The sequence below is a fragment of the Gymnoscopelus microlampas genome (genome assembly GCF_963454915.1).
Source record: "Gymnoscopelus microlampas genome assembly, chromosome: 12".
In the NCBI taxonomy this organism is placed as follows: Eukaryota; Metazoa; Chordata; class Actinopteri; order Myctophiformes; family Myctophidae; genus Gymnoscopelus; species Gymnoscopelus microlampas.
Window position 1 is genome coordinate 975,843 of NC_139949.1, and position 20,702 is coordinate 996,544.

General features: G+C 46.1%; 1 protein-coding gene across 1 annotated transcript in view; it reads left to right on the forward strand.

Annotated features, from left to right (window-relative positions):
* Nucleotides 1-20,130, forward strand: part of nsd1b (nuclear receptor binding SET domain protein 1b) — a 56,536-nt gene extending 36,406 nt beyond the window's left edge. Inside the window, exons 20-25 of the mRNA XM_084073580.1 lie at nucleotides 90-231; nucleotides 7,540-7,646; nucleotides 8,677-8,869; nucleotides 9,223-9,567; nucleotides 11,178-11,265; nucleotides 17,321-20,130. Of these exons, the coding sequence (XP_083929706.1) occupies nucleotides 90-231; nucleotides 7,540-7,646; nucleotides 8,677-8,869; nucleotides 9,223-9,567; nucleotides 11,178-11,265; nucleotides 17,321-17,552 (1,107 nt within the window). The 3' untranslated portion in view covers nucleotides 17,553-20,130. The remainder of the gene's footprint in view (nucleotides 1-89; nucleotides 232-7,539; nucleotides 7,647-8,676; nucleotides 8,870-9,222; nucleotides 9,568-11,177; nucleotides 11,266-17,320) is intronic.
* Nucleotides 20,131-20,702: the final 572 nt, after the last annotated feature.

Consider the following 20,702-nt stretch of genomic DNA (forward strand, 5'->3'; position numbering starts at 1 on the left):
AAAAGTACATCTTACCTATACAAAATAATACAGAATAGTAATAATAATAATGAAAATAACAATAACAATAATAATATTGTTATTTACAGGATCGGATCATAGACGCTGGTCCAAAGGGGAACGAGGCTCGCTTTATGAACCACTGCTGTCAACCCAACTGTGAGACCCAGAAATGGACAGTAGGGGGCGACACCAGGGTGGGACTGTTCACCCTGGTTGATGTCAAAGAAGGTAGGACATAAAACAGGTAGGACATAGAGACAGGTAGGACATGAGACAGGTAGGACATGAGACAGGTTGGACATGAGACAGGTAGGACATGGAGACAGGTAGGACATGAGACAGGTAGGACATGGAGACAAGTAGGACATTAGACAGGTAGGACATGAGACAGGTAGGACATGGAGACAGGTAGGACATGAGACAGGTAGGACATGAGACAGGTAGGACATGGAGACAGGTAGGACATGAGACAGGTAGGACATAGAGACAGGTAGGACATGAGACAGGTAGGACATGAGACAAGTAGGACATTAGACAGATAGGACATGAGACAAGTAGGACATTAGACAGATAGGACATGAGACAGGTAGGACATGGAGACAGGTAGGACATGAGACAGGTAGGACATGAGACAGGTAGGACATAGAGACAGGTAGGACATGAGACAGGTAGGACATGAGACAAGTAGGACATTAGACAGATAGGACATGAGACAAGTAGGACATTAGACAGATAGGACATGAGACAGGTAGGACATGAGACAGGTAGGACATGGAGACAGGTAGGACATGAGACAGGTAGGACATAGAGACAGGTAGGACATGAGACAGGTAGGACATGAGACAAGTAGGACATTAGACAGGTAGGACATGAGACAAGTAGGACATTAGACAGATAGGACATGAGACAAGTAGGACATTAGACAGATAGGACATGAGACAAGTAGGACATTAGACAGATAGAACATGAGACAAGTAGGCAGTGGTGGAAAAAGTACTCAAGTTCTTTACTTAAGTAAAAGTACCAATACTGCAATGTAGAAGTACTCCGTTACCAGTAAAAGTCCTTAATTAAAAATGTACTTGAGTAAAAGTACAAAAGTATTGGCATCAAAATGTACTTAAAGTACTGTGGGGAACTGATCAAAGCCAAACACAAAATGCAGGGTACAAGCCCACTTAAGGGTATTTATTTGACACCTTTTCAGATATATGACCCGCAGGCCCTTGGTATTACTTTTCATGTAACTTCAAATAATAAAGTCCAACTCAAAATTCACCCCGGGTCGGGGTATTTTCATGCATCACAATGTCTCTTTGTTTGGGTCCGTGCGCCACAGCGTCATCGCTCAGTATCCATGCATTGTGCTCAGGTATGTGTGATTAACTCCCACAGGTTGCCTAGGAGTAAACAGAGAGCGTCCTTTAACACTACAATTCATAAACATTCAGTAATGTGCAGGAATAGTGGAGAATTGCCTTACCGCCTGTAGCACCCGTCCATTCACCAGGAGAGCCAATGCCAGACTGAGACAGAGTAGCCACTTTTGTAGATTGGTGCCACACCTAACCTGTCGTCGCAGCTGCGCTCAGTTGGGGCTGATTCATGATGGTGAGTGGCAGGTAACGCCCTTCTATGACGCTGCCCAGGCTGGTGCGCTCCCTGCGAGGTCTCCCTCTGTCTCTGTCCCATGGCCTCTCCCTGGTGTGGTGCTTACCTGACAGGCGGCATTGTGGCGATACTCCACATATCCCCCCCCTAAGCCCGCCGCTTGGTCCGGGGGCTTCCAGCTCCTCTACTTCATACATGCGGGACAGGGCGTCTGCGTGTGGAATGTCCTTCCCGGGCCGGTGCTCCACCTTGAAACAATAATCTTGTAGCTCCAGAAACCACCGCGTCACTCTGGCGTTCCGGTCCTTGTTGGTGGCCATCCATTTTAGGGGTGCATGATCTGTAATGAGGGTAAAGGTACGGCCCCACAGGTAATAACGTAGGTGGTGAATAGCCCATTTCACCGCTAAGCACTCTTTTTCTACTGTTGCATAATTTTTCTCATGGTCTAGTAACTTTCTGCTCACGTAGGTAATTGGATGCTCCTCGCCATCAAATACCTGTGCGAGGACCGCCCCCAACCCGGTGCCCGACGCGTCTGTGTGGAGGACGAAGGGCCGGCTGAAGTCGGGGGCTTTTAACACTGGCTCCTCACAGAGCGCGCTCTTCAAGGTCTGGAACGCGGCCTCCGTCTCGGCCGTCCAGACAATGTGGTTGGGGCGCTTTTGACATGTCAGATCATACAGTGGGGCTGCAATAGTAGAGTAGTTTTTTACAAATTTTTGATAATAAGCCATGAGGCCAAGGAATGATTTTACTTGCTTTTTTGTCCTGGGCTGGGGCCATTCCCGAATCCGCTCCACTTTACGCGTCTGGGGCCGCACACACCCTCGTCCGATCGTGAAACCCAAGTAGTCGGTCTCCGTCAGGCCGATGCGGCACTTTTTGGCGTTGGCCGTCAGCCCGGCTCGTCTGAGCGCCCCGAGGATGGCGTGGAGGTGCTGCAGATGGAGGCTCCAGCTCGGGCTGTGGATCACGATGTCGTCCAGGTAAGCGGCAGCGTAGTCTCGGTGGGGGCGGAGTACACGGTCCATCAGCCGTTGGAAAGTGGCGGGCGCGCCATGGACTCCGAACGGCAGCACCGTGTATTGGAACAGCCCGTCGGGCGTGGAGAACGCTGTCTTCGCCTTGGCCCGGTCCGTCAGCGGCACCTGCCAGTAGCCCTTGGTCAGGTCCAGCGTGCTGACGAACCGGGCCGGGCCCAGGCGCTCGATCAGTTCATCCACTCGGGGCATCGGGTATGCGTCAAAGGCGGAGACGTCATTCAATTTTCGAAAGTCATTACAGAAGCGCAGCGTCCCGTCTGGCTTCGGCACTATCACGATCGGGCTGGACCATGGACTGTAGGACTCCTCGATAACTCCCAACTCTAGCATCTTGGCCACCTCTTCTTTAATGGCAATTCGTCTGGCTTCAGGGATTCGATACGGCCGCTGGCGCACTATTTTCCCAGGGTTCGTGCGTATATCGTGCCTGATGAGCGTGGTTCGGCCGGGGAGTTCGGAGAAGATGTCCCGGTTCCGCCCCAGCAGGTCCTTGATGTCCTGTGTCTGGGCTGGGACGAGGTCTTCTCCTATGGGCACCGGGGGCAACGTCTGCGCGGGCACGGTGGTCATCAGCGCGGGCAGCGGTAGTCAGGGGGCTGAGATCCACTTCTTCAAGATGTTGACATGGTAGATTTGGTAGCCTTTTCGTCTGCCGGGCTGGCTCACCCGATAGTCCACGGGCCCCATCTTCTCCACGACCTCGTATGGTCCCTGCCACTTCGCCAGGAATTTGCACTCCGAGCTGGGGACCAACACCAGGACCTTCTCTCCCACCTGGAACTCGCGGAGCGTGGCGCCTCGATTGTATATGCGAGCCTGGTCCCGTTGCGCTTTTTCCATATGCTCTCGTACCAGGGGCCATATGGTCTTCGCCCGGGCCTGGAGACGCTCCACGTGTTCCACCACACTGCGGTGGGGAGAAGGCTGGCGCTCCCAGGTTTCCTTGGCGATGTCCAATAGGCCACGGGGCCTCCGGCCATACACCAGCTCAAATGGTGAGAACCCCGTGGACGATTGTGGTACCTCTCTGATGGCAAAAAGCACATACGGAATCAACTGGTCCCAGTCTTTCCCGTCCACATCAGTTAGTTTTTTCAGCATTTTTTTTAAAGTTTGATTAAACCTCTCGACTAAACCGTCCGTCTGTGGGTGGTAGACGGAGGTGCGAATGCGCTTCACTTTCAGCCATTTATACAGTTGTGACATTACTCGGGACATGAAACAGGTGCCTTGATCCGTTAGTACTTCCTCTGCTATGCCCACCCGACTAAACAGCATCAACAACTCGTGGGCCACCGCTTTAGCCGAGGCCGCCCGCAGGGGAATGGCCTCGGGATATCGAGTGGCATAGTCTAGTATCACTAAGATATAGCGGTGACCGCGACTGGATTTTGGCAATGGGCCCACAATGTCCATGGCAAGGCGTGAAAATGGCACTTCGATTATCGGCATTGGTACCAGAGGATTATGAAACGTGGGCCGTGGAGCGGTCTTTTGACATTCAGAGCAACCCTTGCAAAAGTCTTCTACTGCCCGCTTAACCCCGGGCCAGTAGAAGCGGGCCAATATGCGCTCGTATGTCTTCTGTATTCCTAAGTGCGCTCCTAGTTGGTGCGTGTGTCCTAAATATAACACCCGTGACACATATTCTCTTGGCACCAGTAGTTGCTCGACTAGGTCCCCCCCCTTGTCCAACACACCCCGATATAACAAGTCTTTTTTTACAAGGAAGAATGGGGGATTCAATGCACTCACCCCCTCACATTTCTTTCCGTCGATGGCGGCCACGTTCCGGCGCGCCATGTCCAGATTCGGGTCGGTCCACTGCGCCGTGGCGAACCCCCCAGCCCGGGGTGGTTCGAGAGCTTCGACGCCGGGGAATTCGGCGAAGGGGTCCGCAACATCAGCGGGGCCCGCGGCCCCCTGGCTTGACGTGGCCTGTGTGCCCTCCACCTCCCGTCTCTGGTCTTTTCCTCTCCTCTCATCTCTCTCGTCTCTCTCGTCTCTCTCGTCTCTCTCACCTCTCGCGTCTCTCTCGTCTCCCCCATCCCCGGCCGGGGAGCTGTCACTCAGGCCGGCCGGCGTGGCGGCGCGGAACGCGGGGCAGGCGTGGAGCGCGCCTGGAGGCTCCGGGCGCGGGGCGCGTCGGCGACGGTGGCGGGCTGTGCCGCGTAGTAGGCCGGGGTCCCAGTACCGGGCGAAGAGGACGCAGTCGGCGCCGATCAGCAGTGGCACGGGCAGGTTGGGCACGACCCCGGCTGGCACCACTGCGTCCCCCCGGGGCGTCTGGACGCGGAGCTGTGTCACCGGATAGTGACGCACATCGCCATGGACACAGGTTACTGGAACGGTGGTGGAGCTGAGCTTTCCGGCCAGGTCGGCTCGTACGAGAGTCACCGCGCTGCCGGAATCGAGCAGGGCGTGCGTGTCGGTTCGGCCTATCTTCACGGGCAGGCGCGTCTGGCGGTGAGGGCTGGTACCGGTGTGCAGACAGGGCCGCGCGCTGTCGGAGCTGGCTGCTGTCCCCATGGAAACGTCGCGCTCTCTCTCGGGACACGACCAGGATATGTGGTCCGCCTGTCCACATACATAGCAGCGGCGTTGATGTGGGCCTCGGGTGGGCCCTTCGGCCACCGCGGCCTCGGTCCGGGCGGCAGGTGGGTTCGGTGGCGTCGATCTCCGACGGTCGCGGCCGGGCTTCTCCTCTCCAGGGCCCTTGGCGGCTTCGGTGCGCGTGGTCCTCATCATGTCCACGCTCACTTGGTGGTTCTCCAAGAGGGCCACGAGTGCCTCCAGTGAACTCGGACTCACTCGGGAGGCGTATCTGCGGGCGTTAGGCGGCAACGAACGTATGCATCGGTCGATCACTAAGCGGTCGATGATAGGTGGATCTCCCCCGGTGGTAAGCCAGCTATGGGCGCTGCGCAGTAGAGCCGCCACCTGCGGTCGGGGTGGAAAGGCCGAGTTGTAGGCCCAGCTGTGGTAGCGCTGCGCTCGAGCTGGGAGGCTGTAGCCCTGGGTGGCGAGGATGGCGTCCTTCAGTTTCCTGTAATCTCTGGCATCGGCGAGGGTTAAGTCCCGGCACACACGCTGGGCCTCGCCGGTGAGGAATGGGGCCAAGAGTGAGGCCCAGTCTCCGACTGGCCACCTCTCTCGGGCTGCGGTGCGCTCAAACACCTCCAGGTACGCTTCAATATCATCTTCTGGTGTCAATTTAGTGAGTACTTCTCTAGGGGCGCGTGTGCTAGCCACATCACGGCTAATTCTGTCAATTAATTTTTGTACCGCTGTCTGCAAATCTGTTTGGCTCCTCAACAGGGCCGTAAGTGCGTTGGCCTGCTCCATGTTTTTTTTTTTTTTTTTGGGTTTGGCGTGGATCAGAATACCCGTATTCTCCACCAAATGTGGGGAACTGATCAAAGCCAAACACAAAATGCAGGGTACAAGCCCACTTAAGGGTATTTATTTGACACCTTTTCAGATATATGACCCGCAGGCCCTTGGTATTACTTTTCATGTAACTTCAAATAATAAAGTCCAACTCAAAATTCACCCCGGGTCGGGGTATTTTCATGCATCACAATGTCTCTTTGTTTGGGTCCGTGCGCCACAGCGTCATCGCTCAGTATCCATGCATTGTGCTCAGGTATGTGTGATTAACTCCCACAGGTTGCCTAGGAGTAAACAGAGAGCGTCCTTTAACACTACAATTCATAAACATTCAGTAATGTGCAGGAATAGTGGAGAATTGCCTTACCGCCTGTAGCACCCGTCCATTCACCAGGAGAGCCAATGCCAGACTGAGACAGAGTAGCCACTTTTGTAGATTGGTGCCACACCTAACCTGTCGTCGCAGCTGCGCTCAGTTGGGGCTGATTCATGATGGTGAGTGGCAGTTAACGCCCTTCTATGACGCTGCCCAGGCTGGTGCGCTCCCTGCGAGGTCTCCCTCTGTCTCTGTCCCATGGCCTCTCCCTGGTGTGGTGCTTACCTGACAGGCGGCATTGTGGCGATACTCCACAGTACCAAAAGTAAAAGTACTAAATATTTGAAAATAGCCTATGTATAAAATAAGGCTAAAGTGGTTCATGTATGTTTATAATTTATATAACATTTATATCTGAATAGTAACTAGAAACTAAAGTGTTCAAATAATTGTAGTGGAGTAAAAGTACAATATTTGCCTCTGAGATGTAGTGGAGTAGAAGTAAAAGTATTGGAAATTGGAAATACTAAAGTAAAGTACAAATACCTCAAAATTGTACTTAAGTACAGTACTTAAGTAAATGTACTTAGTTACTTTCCACCACTGCAAATAGGACATGAGACAGATAGAACATGAGACAAGTAGAACATTAGACAGATAGGACATGAGACAAGTAGAACATTAGACAGATAGAACATGAGACAAGTAGAACATTAGACAGATAGGACATGAGACAAGTAGGACATGAGACAGATAGGACATGAGACAGATAGGACATGAGACAAGTAGGACATGAGACAGATAGGACATGAGACAAGTAGGACATTAGACAGATAGGACATGAGACAAGTAGGACATGAGACAGATAGGACATGAGACAAGTAGGACATGAGACAGATAGGACATGAGACAAGTAGGACATTAGACAGATAGGACATGAGACAAGTGGAACATTAGACAGATAGGACATGAGACAAGTAGGACATGAGACAGGTAGGACATGGAGACAGGTAGGACATGAGACAAGTGTTTAGGGAACAGGAGAACAGTGTGCTGAAAATGTGCGTGCGTGCGTGTGTGCGTGTCTGTTTCTGTGTGTCTCTTAGGTACAGAGTTAACATTTAAAACAGTGTATAGTAAATGTGTGTGTTTCTGTGCATGTGTGTCTAATAGGAACGGAGTTGACGTTCAACTACAACCTGGAGTGCTTGGGGAACGGTAAAACTGTGTGTAAATGTGGAGCTCCCAACTGCAGCGGGTTCTTGGGAGTCCGACCCAAGGTAAGAGGGTGTGTGTACGTGCGTACGTGAATGTTTTATACTTTTTCAAATGTGAAACTTTAACTTTCTAATGCATACATGGGCAACTGGCGGCCCGAGGGGCCACATGCGGCCCCCACCTTCACTTAATGCGGCCCGCAGGTTAATATGCGAACACTGATATATAATTGATTTGATTTCAGCTGTTACAATTCCAAACATGCAAACATGACCCGCTTTAATTACTTCAGTCTATATTATTTGCTAATGACTACAGTAGTATTACATTTATATTGTCTTTTTTATGTCCAATGTATTTGTATTTAAGTTCATAACATTTACATAACTATAACTACTTGACATTAAATTAAAAAAAAATACATTTCAGGATTCCAATTCAAAAATAGCAAAAAAATAAAATGGATTCCAATTCAAAAATAGCAAAAATAGCAGATCTACAAGCTCAAAACGCGTCGCACGCGACGCGTTTTGAGCTTGTAGATCGGCTAGTTTTGCTACTTTTGTGTGACATAGAATGGCGAAGTATGGCATTAATTTACGGAAAAAAGTTAAATGCGAGAGTCTGCCGCATGGAGTGAGTGTGGACATGTAGTGACCCTCTACATCATCAAAGTTGCCCAGCCCTGTTCTAATGGAAGTCAAAAAGTGAACTGTGATTGAGCTGAAACTTGCCCGAATTTGGAGTAATACGTCATAGATGTTTGTTAATGTATTCTGTTAGTAAATCCCCCTGGCTCTGATGATGTTATATATGTATTGATAACTTCTTTGTTTGTGTATGTTGTTTGTGTTTGTTTTGTATTGTATTGTATTTCATGAGATTATGAATAAAGATTACAAAAAAAAAAAGTAGGGTCACTGGACCCCTGCCTGGACCATCAGAGGTCCTTGAGGGGGTTCCAGGAAAATGATTGATAGTTAGGAACCAAACTTACAAACCCTTACAGGTCTGTAACTCTGAGTGTACAAATGGAACCGATTGATTGATTGATTGATTGATTGATTGATTAACTCCTCCCCCTCCCTCCAGAACAATCCTCCATCGTCAGACGATAAAGGCCGTAAGATGAAGAGGAAGAAGAAGAGCGTCGCCGTGGCGACCAAGGAGCGAGAGGACGAGTGTTTCAGCTGCGGAGACGGAGGACAGATGGTGTCCTGCAAACGACCAGGATGTCCCAAGGTTTACCACGCTGACTGTCTGAACCTCACCAAGAGACCAGCAGGTACAATACCTATTCCTAACCCTAACCTCTACGCCTATACCCCTAACCCCAAGGTTTACCACGCTTGACTGTCTGAACCTCCCCAAGAGACCTGCCGGTACAATACCTAACCCTAACCATAACCTCTAACTCTACTACTTAACCACAGGGAAAATAAATGGGCGTAGACACAATCGGACACCTGATTCTTGATCAGCGCGTCACCCTGAACGCGCCCATATAACTTTGTGCGATATTCCTACGCAAAGTTCTCTACTTTCATATCTCGCACGGTAAGGTACATAGTGGGTACGACTCTAACACCATAGTGAATGTGTGTGTGCATGTGCGTGTGTGTGTGCGTGTCTCTTCAGGGCGTTGGGAGTGCCCGTGGCATCAGTGTGACGTGTGTGGTGCGGAGGCGGCGTCGTTCTGTGACGTGTGTCCGTCATCGTTCTGCGTGGACCACCGAGAGGGTCTGCTGTTCATCTCCCGCTTGGACGGCTGTCTGTCCTGCAGCGAACACGACCCCTGTGGACCGGAACCCCTGGAGCCAGGCGAGATCCGGGAATACAACCCGGAACCTCTGCAGACGGGCGAGATCCAGGAATACAACCCGCAACCTCTGCAGACGGGCGAGATCCAGGAATACAACCCGCAACCTCTGCAGACGGGCGAGATCCAGGAATACAACCCGGAACCTCTGCAGACCATCTCAGGTATTGATTGATTGATTGATGTATTTTATTGTCCAACAAAGGCATATAAAGGGTCGTTGTTGTCTTTTGTATTTTTGAGTGCTGCCAACCACTCCTATATCTGGCTTTGTCCGTGTGTCCGTATGTATGTATGTCTGTCCAATAAACAAACATTGATGACAACATCAATACGGGGGTCAATACAGGGCTCATCAAAGGCACCACTCTCTTCACACAGGGTGTTATTTTTAGCGGCGCTAGCCGCTCTATACCTTTAGGTATAGAGCGGATATTAGCCCTCTATACCTGGCTTTTGCGTCAACGTTCTGATTGGTCAGGCTCGCCAAGGTTCTGATTGGTCAGGTCCGTCAACGTTCTGATTGGTCAGGTCCGTCAACGTTCTGATTGGTCACTATTCATGACATCACTATGTTACTATTCATGACATCACTATGATGTCATGAATATGATATCATAGTTTTTAGCGGCGCTAGCCGCTCTATACCTTTAGGTATAGAGCGGATCCTGCTCTATACCTGACTTTGTCCGTGTTCACCGTCAACGTTCTGATTGGTCAGACCCGTCAACGCTGTGATTGGTCAGACCCGTCAACACTCTGATTGGTCAGACCCGTCAACGCTCTGATTGGTCAGACCCGACAACGCTCTGATTTGTCTAACCCGTCAACGCTCTGAAAAATAAAATAACACCCTGTGTGAAGAGAGTGGTGCCGAAGAGAGTGGTGCCTTTGATGAGCCCTGTATTGACCCCCGTATTGATGGTCAGACCCGTCGACGCTCTGATTGGTCAGACCCGTCGACACTCTGATTGGTCAGACCTGTCAACAAAGTGATTGGTCAAGCTTCACGTGACACATGGCTATAAACACATTATAAACACATATCGATGACATAATGTATTCAAAGGTGCCGCTACCTTCACACAGGGTGTGATTTTTTAATATATCGTTGCTGTCGGGCAGAAACCAGCTAACTCCATTTTGACGCTTTTGCATTTTTTGCCATAAATCAGTGCTATTGAACACCCTTTGCGTCTGTGTGTTGATTAAAAAAATATTGAACCAATGAAAAGTATTAAAAAGTGCTTCTGACAAAACCAGCTAACTCCATTGGATCCTCAAACTTTCTGCTAAACCGGCTAACTCTACCAAAGGGGGTGGAGTTAGCTGGTTTAGCTGACTCCAGGCTCCACCCCCTTTTGACCTCCAACCTCATTGTGAGCTTGGAGGTCCATTCAGCTGTTCTTATCAATGATGAACAAAACCTCCTAACTCCACCTTTTGTTTTGTTTTTGTATTTTCCTGAAAAATGGAAATTTTGGAATTTTGGAGCTGGTTTAGCAGAGATATATTTTATAACTTTATTCATATCATTGAATCGATTAATGACTCAAGCATTATTTTATACTTTGTCACACATAAGCTCACGCATTGTGAGCTTATAGATCTGCTATTTTTCAACATTTTTGAAACGTTTTGAAGATTTGACATGCTCAAAATAGGGATTGATTATTAGTATATGTTAATTATTAATATTTTTGTATGGATTTTGTATTTATTTATCCTGGATTAAATGGATTAGTTGAATGAACTGTTGCACCTCTATCCTCAGGTCAGGTTGGTCCTCCTCATCCACGACCTTTGACCTCCAGTCAGGTGGTGTCGTCTCCTCCGGTCCGTCAAATGTCTGATCCTACCAGGTATGTTTAAAGTTCTGTATATATATAATATACATAATACATATACATGTCACAGTATGATTAGAAAACCAGTCAGGTTGAAAAAGGTGCACTCGGTTTCAACGATGGTGGCGCGTCGCCTGAAGTTGACTTGAGCCACGAGAGGCACCGGCGTGCACGCTTAGGCGAGCGAGTCGCCGCACAGAGCGTTGCTAAGTCACCTTCAGTCGAGTCAGCGCCGTCCGAGTTATGTCCCGATAGGAGCAGAACCATCATCGTCCCCCTAGTGTCGGTACCTCCGAGACGTCACGAACAAAGTTCCTCTGAGATATTCTGGAATGTCGAGAAAAAAAGGAAAAATGCATATTTGTATCCTGTGTGGGAGCATGGGAGGTGACCTTGAAGAAAACAAGCACTCCTTTTTCAATCTGACTGTTTTTTCAATCATACTGTAACATATATTTATCTACATATAAAACTAACTCTATAGCTGAATGTTGCTTCTCACCAGTGTTACTGTAGAGAGTTGACAACTAACTCTAGTTGATTGTTGTTTGTTAACAGTGTTACTAGCGTAGGTTACTAACTCTAGTTGAATGTTGTTTCTCACCAGTGTTACTGTAGAGTGGTTAAAGGGATATTTCACTTTTTTTTTAAAAGGGTAATTTTATTGTCTACTTAGGCTTTTGTGAGCCCCCCAGACAGTTTTTAAGTTGCTTGACTCAGTTTTTAGACATTTGATATTCATTTTATCAGACACGCCCCCTTCCTATACAAACCCATTGTAACTTCAAACTCCATTTTAACCATGTTAGATTCATCAGAAACACCCGTCCTTGGTTCTGGTGACTCACCCTGCCCTCCTAATACATGAGAGGGCCATGTTATTTCAATAACATTTTTCATTATTATTATTACAGGGACAGAGCTCTCAGCTCTGTACCTGTTTTATTATTGGCAGTATTCTGTCACTTCTTCTTCTTCTTCGTCTTCTTCTTCTGCCACTTTTCGCAGTTCTGGCTGAACCGTGCTGTCGCTTTTTACGAAACTCGGCCATATGGTAGATGGTCATGAAAAACGATCAAAAAATAATTCTCACAATCTTTCGTCCAAAGGTGGCGCTATAGCACTCAATTGAAAATGCCAACTTTGAACACGTACAACTCATGCCCTGTTTGACCTACAGCCATGAAACTTGGATACACATATGCGTCTCCTCATGCTGAACAACTTTCACACTCTGACTTTTGACCTCTGACCTTTAGATCTCCCACCATTTTGAATTATATGAAAAACAGTCATTGGCTCCTAACTTCTGCATTTTTTCACTTATGGAAATTCCGCCGCCTAGAAGTTGTCGGCAGAGGTCCAAAGTTCAAGTGTTAAACGTTTCGTGCAGATTGCTCCAAAATCCTAGGATTCCATAGATTTTAACTATTGCAGTTTTATGAAAATTATTCATCTGCGCCTAAAACATACATGCAGACTCACATTTCTTTCAAATATCACTGAAACCAATCTTACTCCAATTGGCCAAATGGGGGCGCTATAGCAATTTTTTGAAAATGCAGACTTTAAACAGGCATAAGTCATGCCTCGTTTGGCCGAAAGTCGTGAAACTTGCTTACACATGTGCCTTGACTCATGAGGAACACACGTATCGATTTGACCATTAAGCTCCGCCCTTAGATTTTCTGCAATTTTGAGCAGTTTGAAAAATACTTGTTTTTGCCAGTTCTGGCTTAACCGTGCATACGCTTTTTACGAAACTCGGCCATATGGTAGATGCTCATGAAAAACTACCAAGAAATAATTCTCACACTCATTCGTCAAAGGGTGGCGCTATAGCACTCAATTGAAAGTGCCAACTTTGAACAGGTACAACTCATGCCCTGTTTGACCTACAACCATGAAACTTCGATACACACATGCGTCTCTTCATGCCCGACAACTTTTGTGGTCTGACTTTTGACCTCTGACCTTTAGATCGCCCACCATTTTGAATTACATGAAAAACAGCCATTGGCTCCTAACTTCTGCATTTTTTCACTTATGGAAATTCCGCCGCCTAGAAGTTGTCGGCAGAGGTCCAAAGTTCAAGTGTTAAACGTTTCGTGCAGATTGCGCCAAAATCCCAGGATTCCATAGATTTTAACTATTGCAGTTTTATGAAAATTATTCATCTGCCCCTAACACATACATGCAAGACTCACATTTCTTTGAAACGTTGCAGTAATGTAGAGAGTCATTCCAAATATCACTGAAACCAATCTCACTCCAATTGGCCAAAGGGGGGCGCTATAGCAATTTTTTGAAAATGCAAACTTTAAACAGGCAAAAGTCATGCCTCGTTTGGCCGAAAGTCGTGAAACTTGCTTACACTTGTGCCTTGACTCATGAGGAACACATCTATCGCTTTGACCAGTAAGCTCCGCCCTTAGATTGTCCGCAATTTTGAGCAGTTTGAAAAACACTTAAACCCAGGATTTTTCAGCTATTTGCGTGGAACTGTATCATCTGTGTGATCTCCTTTTTCACAGTTCCTTGTCTGTTGGTCCAATGGCGTCTCCCTTAAATGAGTGCCTCACAATCTCAAGGTCGTCAGTTCAAGCCTCACTTGCAGACTTCATTTAAGTTGAATTGCAAACAACATGACTGTATCAATGAATACATGTGCAAATGGTAAAGATAACCTGAAATGCATATTTGAGAGTACGTTTTTCAACGTATGACATACTTCATTCTGAAAATAGCCGATCTACAATCTCAATCTATTCCGTTTCCATGGCGCTCTCTCTCTCTCTCTCTCTCTCTCTCTCTCTCTCTCTCTCTCTCTCTCTCTCTCTCTCATCAAACTATTCCGTTTCCATGTCTCTCTCTCTCTCTCTCTCTCTCTCTCTCTCTCTTTCTCTCTCTCTCTCTCTATCTCTCTCTCTCATCTATTCCGTTTCTATCTCTGTCTCTCTATCACAGTGCAGGGTTGGGGGGGTACAATGGGTGGGGGGGGCCCTGGCCACCCACAATGTAGTGGAAGGGGGGTACAATGGGTGGCCAATCACAGTGCAGGGTTGGGGGGTACAATGGGTGGCCAATCACAGTGCAGGGTTGGGGGGGTACAATGGGTGGGGGGGTACAATTCAATTCAATTCAATTCAATTTTATTAAAGTGTCAAATCACAACAAGTTGTCTCAAGACACTTTACATGTAGAGAAGAGACCCGACAATCCCACCCTGAACAAGCAATTTTTGCGACAGTGGCAACGAAAAACTCCCTCTTAACTGGAAGAAACGTCAGGCAGACCCTAGGTTCTAGGGCGGGGGCCTTCTGCCTCGACCGTGTCGGGGGAAAGAGGAGAGAGACAGAGACAGAGACAGAGACAGAGACAGAGACAGAGAGAGAGAGAGAGAGACAGTGCAGGTAGTAACAGTAACAATAGTAGCACATATAATAGTGTAAAATATATATGATAGTATAATATAGTACAGCAATAATGTGTATGTAGTATATAATGGTATAATATAAGAACGTTAAGATAATATACAGTATACTGTATATAGTATAGTGGTATAGTGCAGTGTAGTAGAAATCCACGGTCGTGCTCCATGGAGAGGCCCGGTCCGCAGTCACAGTCTTGAGCCGCAGCTGGGGGTCCGTAGTGACAGTCCATGGACCTGCGACGTGGGAAATAAAAGAAACTCCGGGGAGCGGGTCCCCGATTGTAGAATTAGTGGCAGGCCTTACTAGAGCGTGAATCCGTACAGGGTTAATTACGATTGTACCATTGGGACACAAACCCACACAACCAAAGGGAGAACGAGAAGAGAGAGGACGAGAGGAGAAGGGGGGGGGGAGAGGGGGGGGAGGGGAGAGAGGATAACTATAGGGTGACTGAGTCTATACACTTCGGCTATAGGCTTTATCATAGAGAAAGGTTTTTAGTCTAGTCTTAAATATACAGAGTGTGTCTGCTTCGCGGACTGAGACTGGGAGAAGGTTCCACAGCTGAGGTGCTTGAAACTTAAATGCTCTGCCTCCTGTTCTAACTTTTTTGCGGTTTTCTGGAGCCGTAAGCATTTTTTCATACTGTGGGCGCAGTGGTGTTCTGGTTGGTTTATAGGGCTTGATGAGTTCTTTGAGATATACTGGTGCCTGTCCATTGAGAGCCTTGTATGTGGGGAGGAGAACTTTAAACTCGATTCTTTATTTAACCGGGAGCCAGTGCAAAGAGGCCAATGAAGGAGTGATATGATCTCTTCTTCTGGTTCCTGTCAGTATGCGCGCAGCGGCATTCTGGACAAGCTGCAGGCTATTTAGGGACTTACTTGGGCAGCCTGATAGTAAAGTGTTGCAATAGTCCAGCCTAGAAGTAACAAATGCGTGGACAAGTTTTTCTGCATCATTTTGGGACAGAATGTGCCTAACTTTTGCAATATTACGCAGGTGAAAAAAGGCATTTCTTGAAATTTGTTTTATGTGGGACTTAAAGGACATGTCTTGGTCAAACGTGACTCCCAGATTCTTTACAGTGGCCCTGGAGGTCAAGGTAATACCATCTAGGGTAAAATTCTCATCGGCTAATTTATCTCTGAGGTGCTTAGGGCCAAGTACAATAACTTCAGTTTTGTCCGAGTTGAGGAGTAGGTAATTACGGGTCATCCAACTCTTGATGTCTATAAGACATGCTTGAAGTTTAGCCAGTTGATCTGTTTCATCTGGCTTCATTGATAGATATAATTGTGTATCATCTGCATAGCAATGGAAATTTATAGAGTGTTTCCTAATTATCTCACCTAAAGGAAGCATATATAGAGTAAATAGTATTGGTCCAAGTACAGAGCCTTGTGGGACTCCGTATTTAACCTTTTCGCGTAGTGAAGGTGTATCGTTAACGTTTACACATTGAAATCTGTCAGACAGATAGGACTCAAACCAGTTCAATGCAGCACCCTTAATGCCAACCAGATGCTCAAGTCTCTGCAACAAAATATGGTGATCAATAGTATCAAATGCATGGGTGGCCAATCACAGTGCAGCATTTGTCAATGTCCCAACCTCACATATAGGGGCGGCTACACCGCCCAAAAATAAATGAAAAAATCACACCTGTGTGAAGGTAGCGGCGCCTTTGATACATTTTGTCATCAATAAGTGTTTATAATGTGTTTATAGCCACGTGTCACGTGAAGCTTGACCAATCACTTTGTTGACGTGTCTGACCAATCAGAACGTTGACGCAAAAGCCAGGTATAGAGGGCTACCGCTCTATACCTAAAGTTATAGAGCGGCTAGCGCCGCTAAAAATCACACCCTGTGTGAAGAGAGTGGTGCCTTTGATGAGCCCCGTATTGATGTTGTCATCAATGTTTGTTTATTGGACATACATACACCCGGACACACAGACAAAGTCAGATATAGGAGTGGTTGGCACCACTCAAAAAGTAATAGAAAAAATCACACCTGTGTGAAGGTAGCGGCGCCTTTGATACATTTTGTCATAGATATGTGTTTCAATATTAATATCTAAACCAATCAGACCAATCAGAACCTTGACGGGCCTGACCAATCAGAACCTTGACGGGCCTGACCAATCAGAACGTTGACGGACCTGACCAATCAGAACCTCGACGGGCCTGACCAATCAGAACGTTGACGGACCTGACCAATCAGAACCTTGGCGGGCCTGACCAATCAGAACGTTGACAGACCTGACCAATCAGAACGTTGACGGAAAAGCCAGGTATAGAGCAGGACCGCTCTATTGAGCGGCGCCAGCGCCGCTAAAAACACGGTCTCCTCAAGCATTAGAAGGACAATATCAGTCACCAGAACCAAGGACGGTGTTTCCGATGAATCTAACATGGCTAAAATGGAGTTTGAAGTTATAATGAGTTTGTATAGGAAGGGGGCGTGTCTGATTAAATGAATATGAGATATCTAAATGTAAATACTGAATCAAGCAACTTAAAAACTGTCTGTGGTGCTCCCAAAAGCCTGAGTAGGCGATACAATGACCTTTTTTTTAAAAAGTGAAAAATCCCTTTAACTAACTCTAGTTGAATGTTCTTTCTCACCAGTGTTACTGAACATCTCACTGGTGAGTCTGGTTTCCCGGCGTTCTCCATCGTCCCGGTGGTCTCCATGGCGACCGCTTCCCCTCCTGCCGAGGGTCCCGGCAGCCACCAGGCTCGCCTCCTGCCGCAGTACTCTCCCATCTCCTCCTATGAGGGGGAGGAGCCTGAAGAGGAGGAGGAGGAGGTGCTAGATGAAGAGGAGCTGGAATGTCTGGAGGTCAAAGAGGAGGAGTAACCTCCATATATAGGCCAGCCAATCAGAGAGCAGCAGAACCTCCATGTGTTGGCCAGCCAATCAGAAAGCATCAGAGCCTTGTCCATCACTAGCGTCCTCCAATAAGAGAACCCCATCTTCACCCAGTTGATGGCTGCTCAGTTAGGTAGGGGTTGATTTTCTTGCTCATGGACACCTCGGCGCATAGCCGGGGCCGGGAATTGAACCTGGGACCTTCAGCTAAGACCCCGCCCCCATTGAAATGGAGATAAAATGGAGATAGGCGACTACAACCGGAGAGGATATGGAAATGTCTCAATCAAAACACTGAGGTGCCTGGCCTATCAGAGCTCTTCTTGTTGCTGCAGGGCAGGAGAAAGGCCGGCTGCTGATTGGTCGGCTCTCTTCTTTGTGCCGGTCTTTCGTTCATCCCGGGTGATGGAACTGGCAGTCAGTCACCTGACGTCCTCATGCAGACATCATGAGTAGAGCCCGACCGATGATAATATGTATTATTGTTATTAATATGAATAACAATAATAATTTATGATGATCATAATCATATCATTCATTGTTTGATTGTGACAGATCTGTAACAGTAATTCTGCAGCCCATTTTTAACCTGGTGTCCCTATTTTGGGCGTGTCATTATCGGGGAAAAGTTTCAAAACTTATTTTTTTCTGAATAGCCAATCTACAAGTTTGTATAGTACTCAAGTGGTTAAATGAAATAACATTCAGTTCATGTATCAATTTGTGTTTATTTTTGTTTATTGGTTTGCTTATAAGTTACACGTTTCTCAAGTAGAAAAAATATTATTCTTTTGCACTATTTGACAAAATATCAGTCAAAACATTGTTACTTGGTGTTCTCGTGCAGTGGTTCAATTCGATTACAATTAATTCATTGATTAATTGTAATTAAGTGGTTCAATTCCCCTTTCCCTCATTTTTGAATACCAGTACCACGGATGGGATATTTATCACTAGGTACCAGTACCTGTGATGGGACGTTTATCATGATAGAAAATGCTTTTTCTTAGGCTGTGTGTCCATCAAAGTGTTTCTCCCCATGCAGCTGAAAGCGTTCGCCTAAAAAACTCTCCCCAGCGGCCGAGTTGAAAATATTTCAGCTCTCAGGGCAAGCAGATAAAAACGCCACACACATGAACGTCGTGTGGCACAAAACACACGTTCAGCCCCCCGTCGCGCTGCTGGAGTTTACTAATAATACCAGTGGTGGGAAGTACCCAATTACATGTACTCAATTACTGTACTTAGTTACACTTTCGAGGTACTTTTTTTTACTTTACTGGAGTATTTTCAATTTTCAATACTTTTACTTCTACTCCACTACATGCCAGAGGCAAATATTGTACTTTTACTCCACTACAATCATTTGCAAACTTTAGTTACAAGTTACTTTGCAGATTTTGATTATTATTACAAAACATACATTAGCCACTTCAGCCCTATATACTTTGGCTATTTGAAAATAGCCGATCTACAAGCACACAACGCGTCGCGATACGACACATTGTGAGATTGTAGATCTGCTATTTTCAAAGGATCTTCATACATTTTAAAAACTTGTGAATTGGGACATAACGATTACTTTTACTTTTGGTACTTTAAAGTATATTTTGATGCCAATACTTTTGTACTTTTACTCAAGTACATTTTTAATACAGGACTTTTACATGTGACAGAGTATTTCTACATGATAGTATGGATACTTTTTCCACCACTGTCTAATAAGCAGCGCTCTCATCCAGAACATACACTGTGCTCAGGAAAAATACTTCTTGGTGGACACGACCCCTTAGAAAGAGAAATTATAGCTACCATTATGATGCAATGAATGAACAACCTTTTATAAAATATATCATTGTAAATAAGAAGAATAAGAATAAGAAATACAAAAAAAAAAAGAAATGCCGTGAAAGAGTTTTAACTAGTGCCTCCTGAGTAGAATGATTTTAAACTGTGGTCATTTCACTAAGTCCAGTTTTATGTCAATATGTTTCACATCATGATTTCTATTCAAGAACAGTTGTGTTGGTCAAGTTTTGTTTTTTATTTCATCTGGTTTAACACTCTACAGATCAGCAGGTTCAAACTAAGCTTGTCATGAAAATGATTTTTATCACTAAATGTTACAGTAAAATTAATTCTTCCATTTTAAACTATCTCTCATGGATGGACCCCCTGTAGTACCTCCAGGTACCCCTAGAGGGACATGTGCCTCCCATTTGAGAAACACTGCTCTGGGAATCGGCATCGGACCCACAACTCTGACATCGGTTGGACTCTGAACATGAGAAACTGTTTTCTAGTCTGGACGAGGATTTATGAACTCACATGAACTTTGTTCACATCTACATCCATAAAACGCTGTCTAAAAAAGAAAAAGAAAAAAAAAAAACTATGGAACTTCTGCATTGGAATTTGGAGTCACTAAATCGTGGGAATTGTAGTCTTATACTCACTCCTTTTGTAGTCCATTTTCACGCGTGTCAGTTCCACACAGCTGCTGCTTTGTTTTTGTTTGTTTGTTTGTTTTTGTTGTTTTTAGTGTTTGTGGTGTCAGTTATGCTAATAAGAAGAGTTATTAAAACCGTCTGCATATCAGATTAATATGCTTGACCTTTTAAACGTCTCCACAGTGTCTGTTATTTTATCAGCAATCATCAACAGTCAACTTTATCGTCACGTCACAGGTTTACAGGTGTAAAGACGTGCATACGCTCCATCATTTACAGTAGTTGTTTTCCAGAAAGGGAGAAGAGCAAACATTAAATGTTTTACTTAGTCTGGTTTTAGTCAACTAAATCTACAGTTGATTTAGTAAAATAAAATATATTTTTGGCAGGCCTTGATGGCGTCGTAATGCCTGATTTATACTTAGCTGTGTGCCGAAAATAGCCGACTTTTAGTTTTAGTCTGGTTTTTATTTGTTGACGAAATTGTCAGTATATTCAGTCATAGTTTTAGTCATCAAAGCTTAGTTTTTCGACAAAATGAACACTGGTCACAAATCTCTCAATAGTAAACAGACATCGATAATAATATATATATTTTTTTTTTTCAACAAACATTGATGAGACAACCAACTAAACATTGTGAACTCATCAAGTTGCATGGAAGGTTTTCTAAAAAATATGATAATGT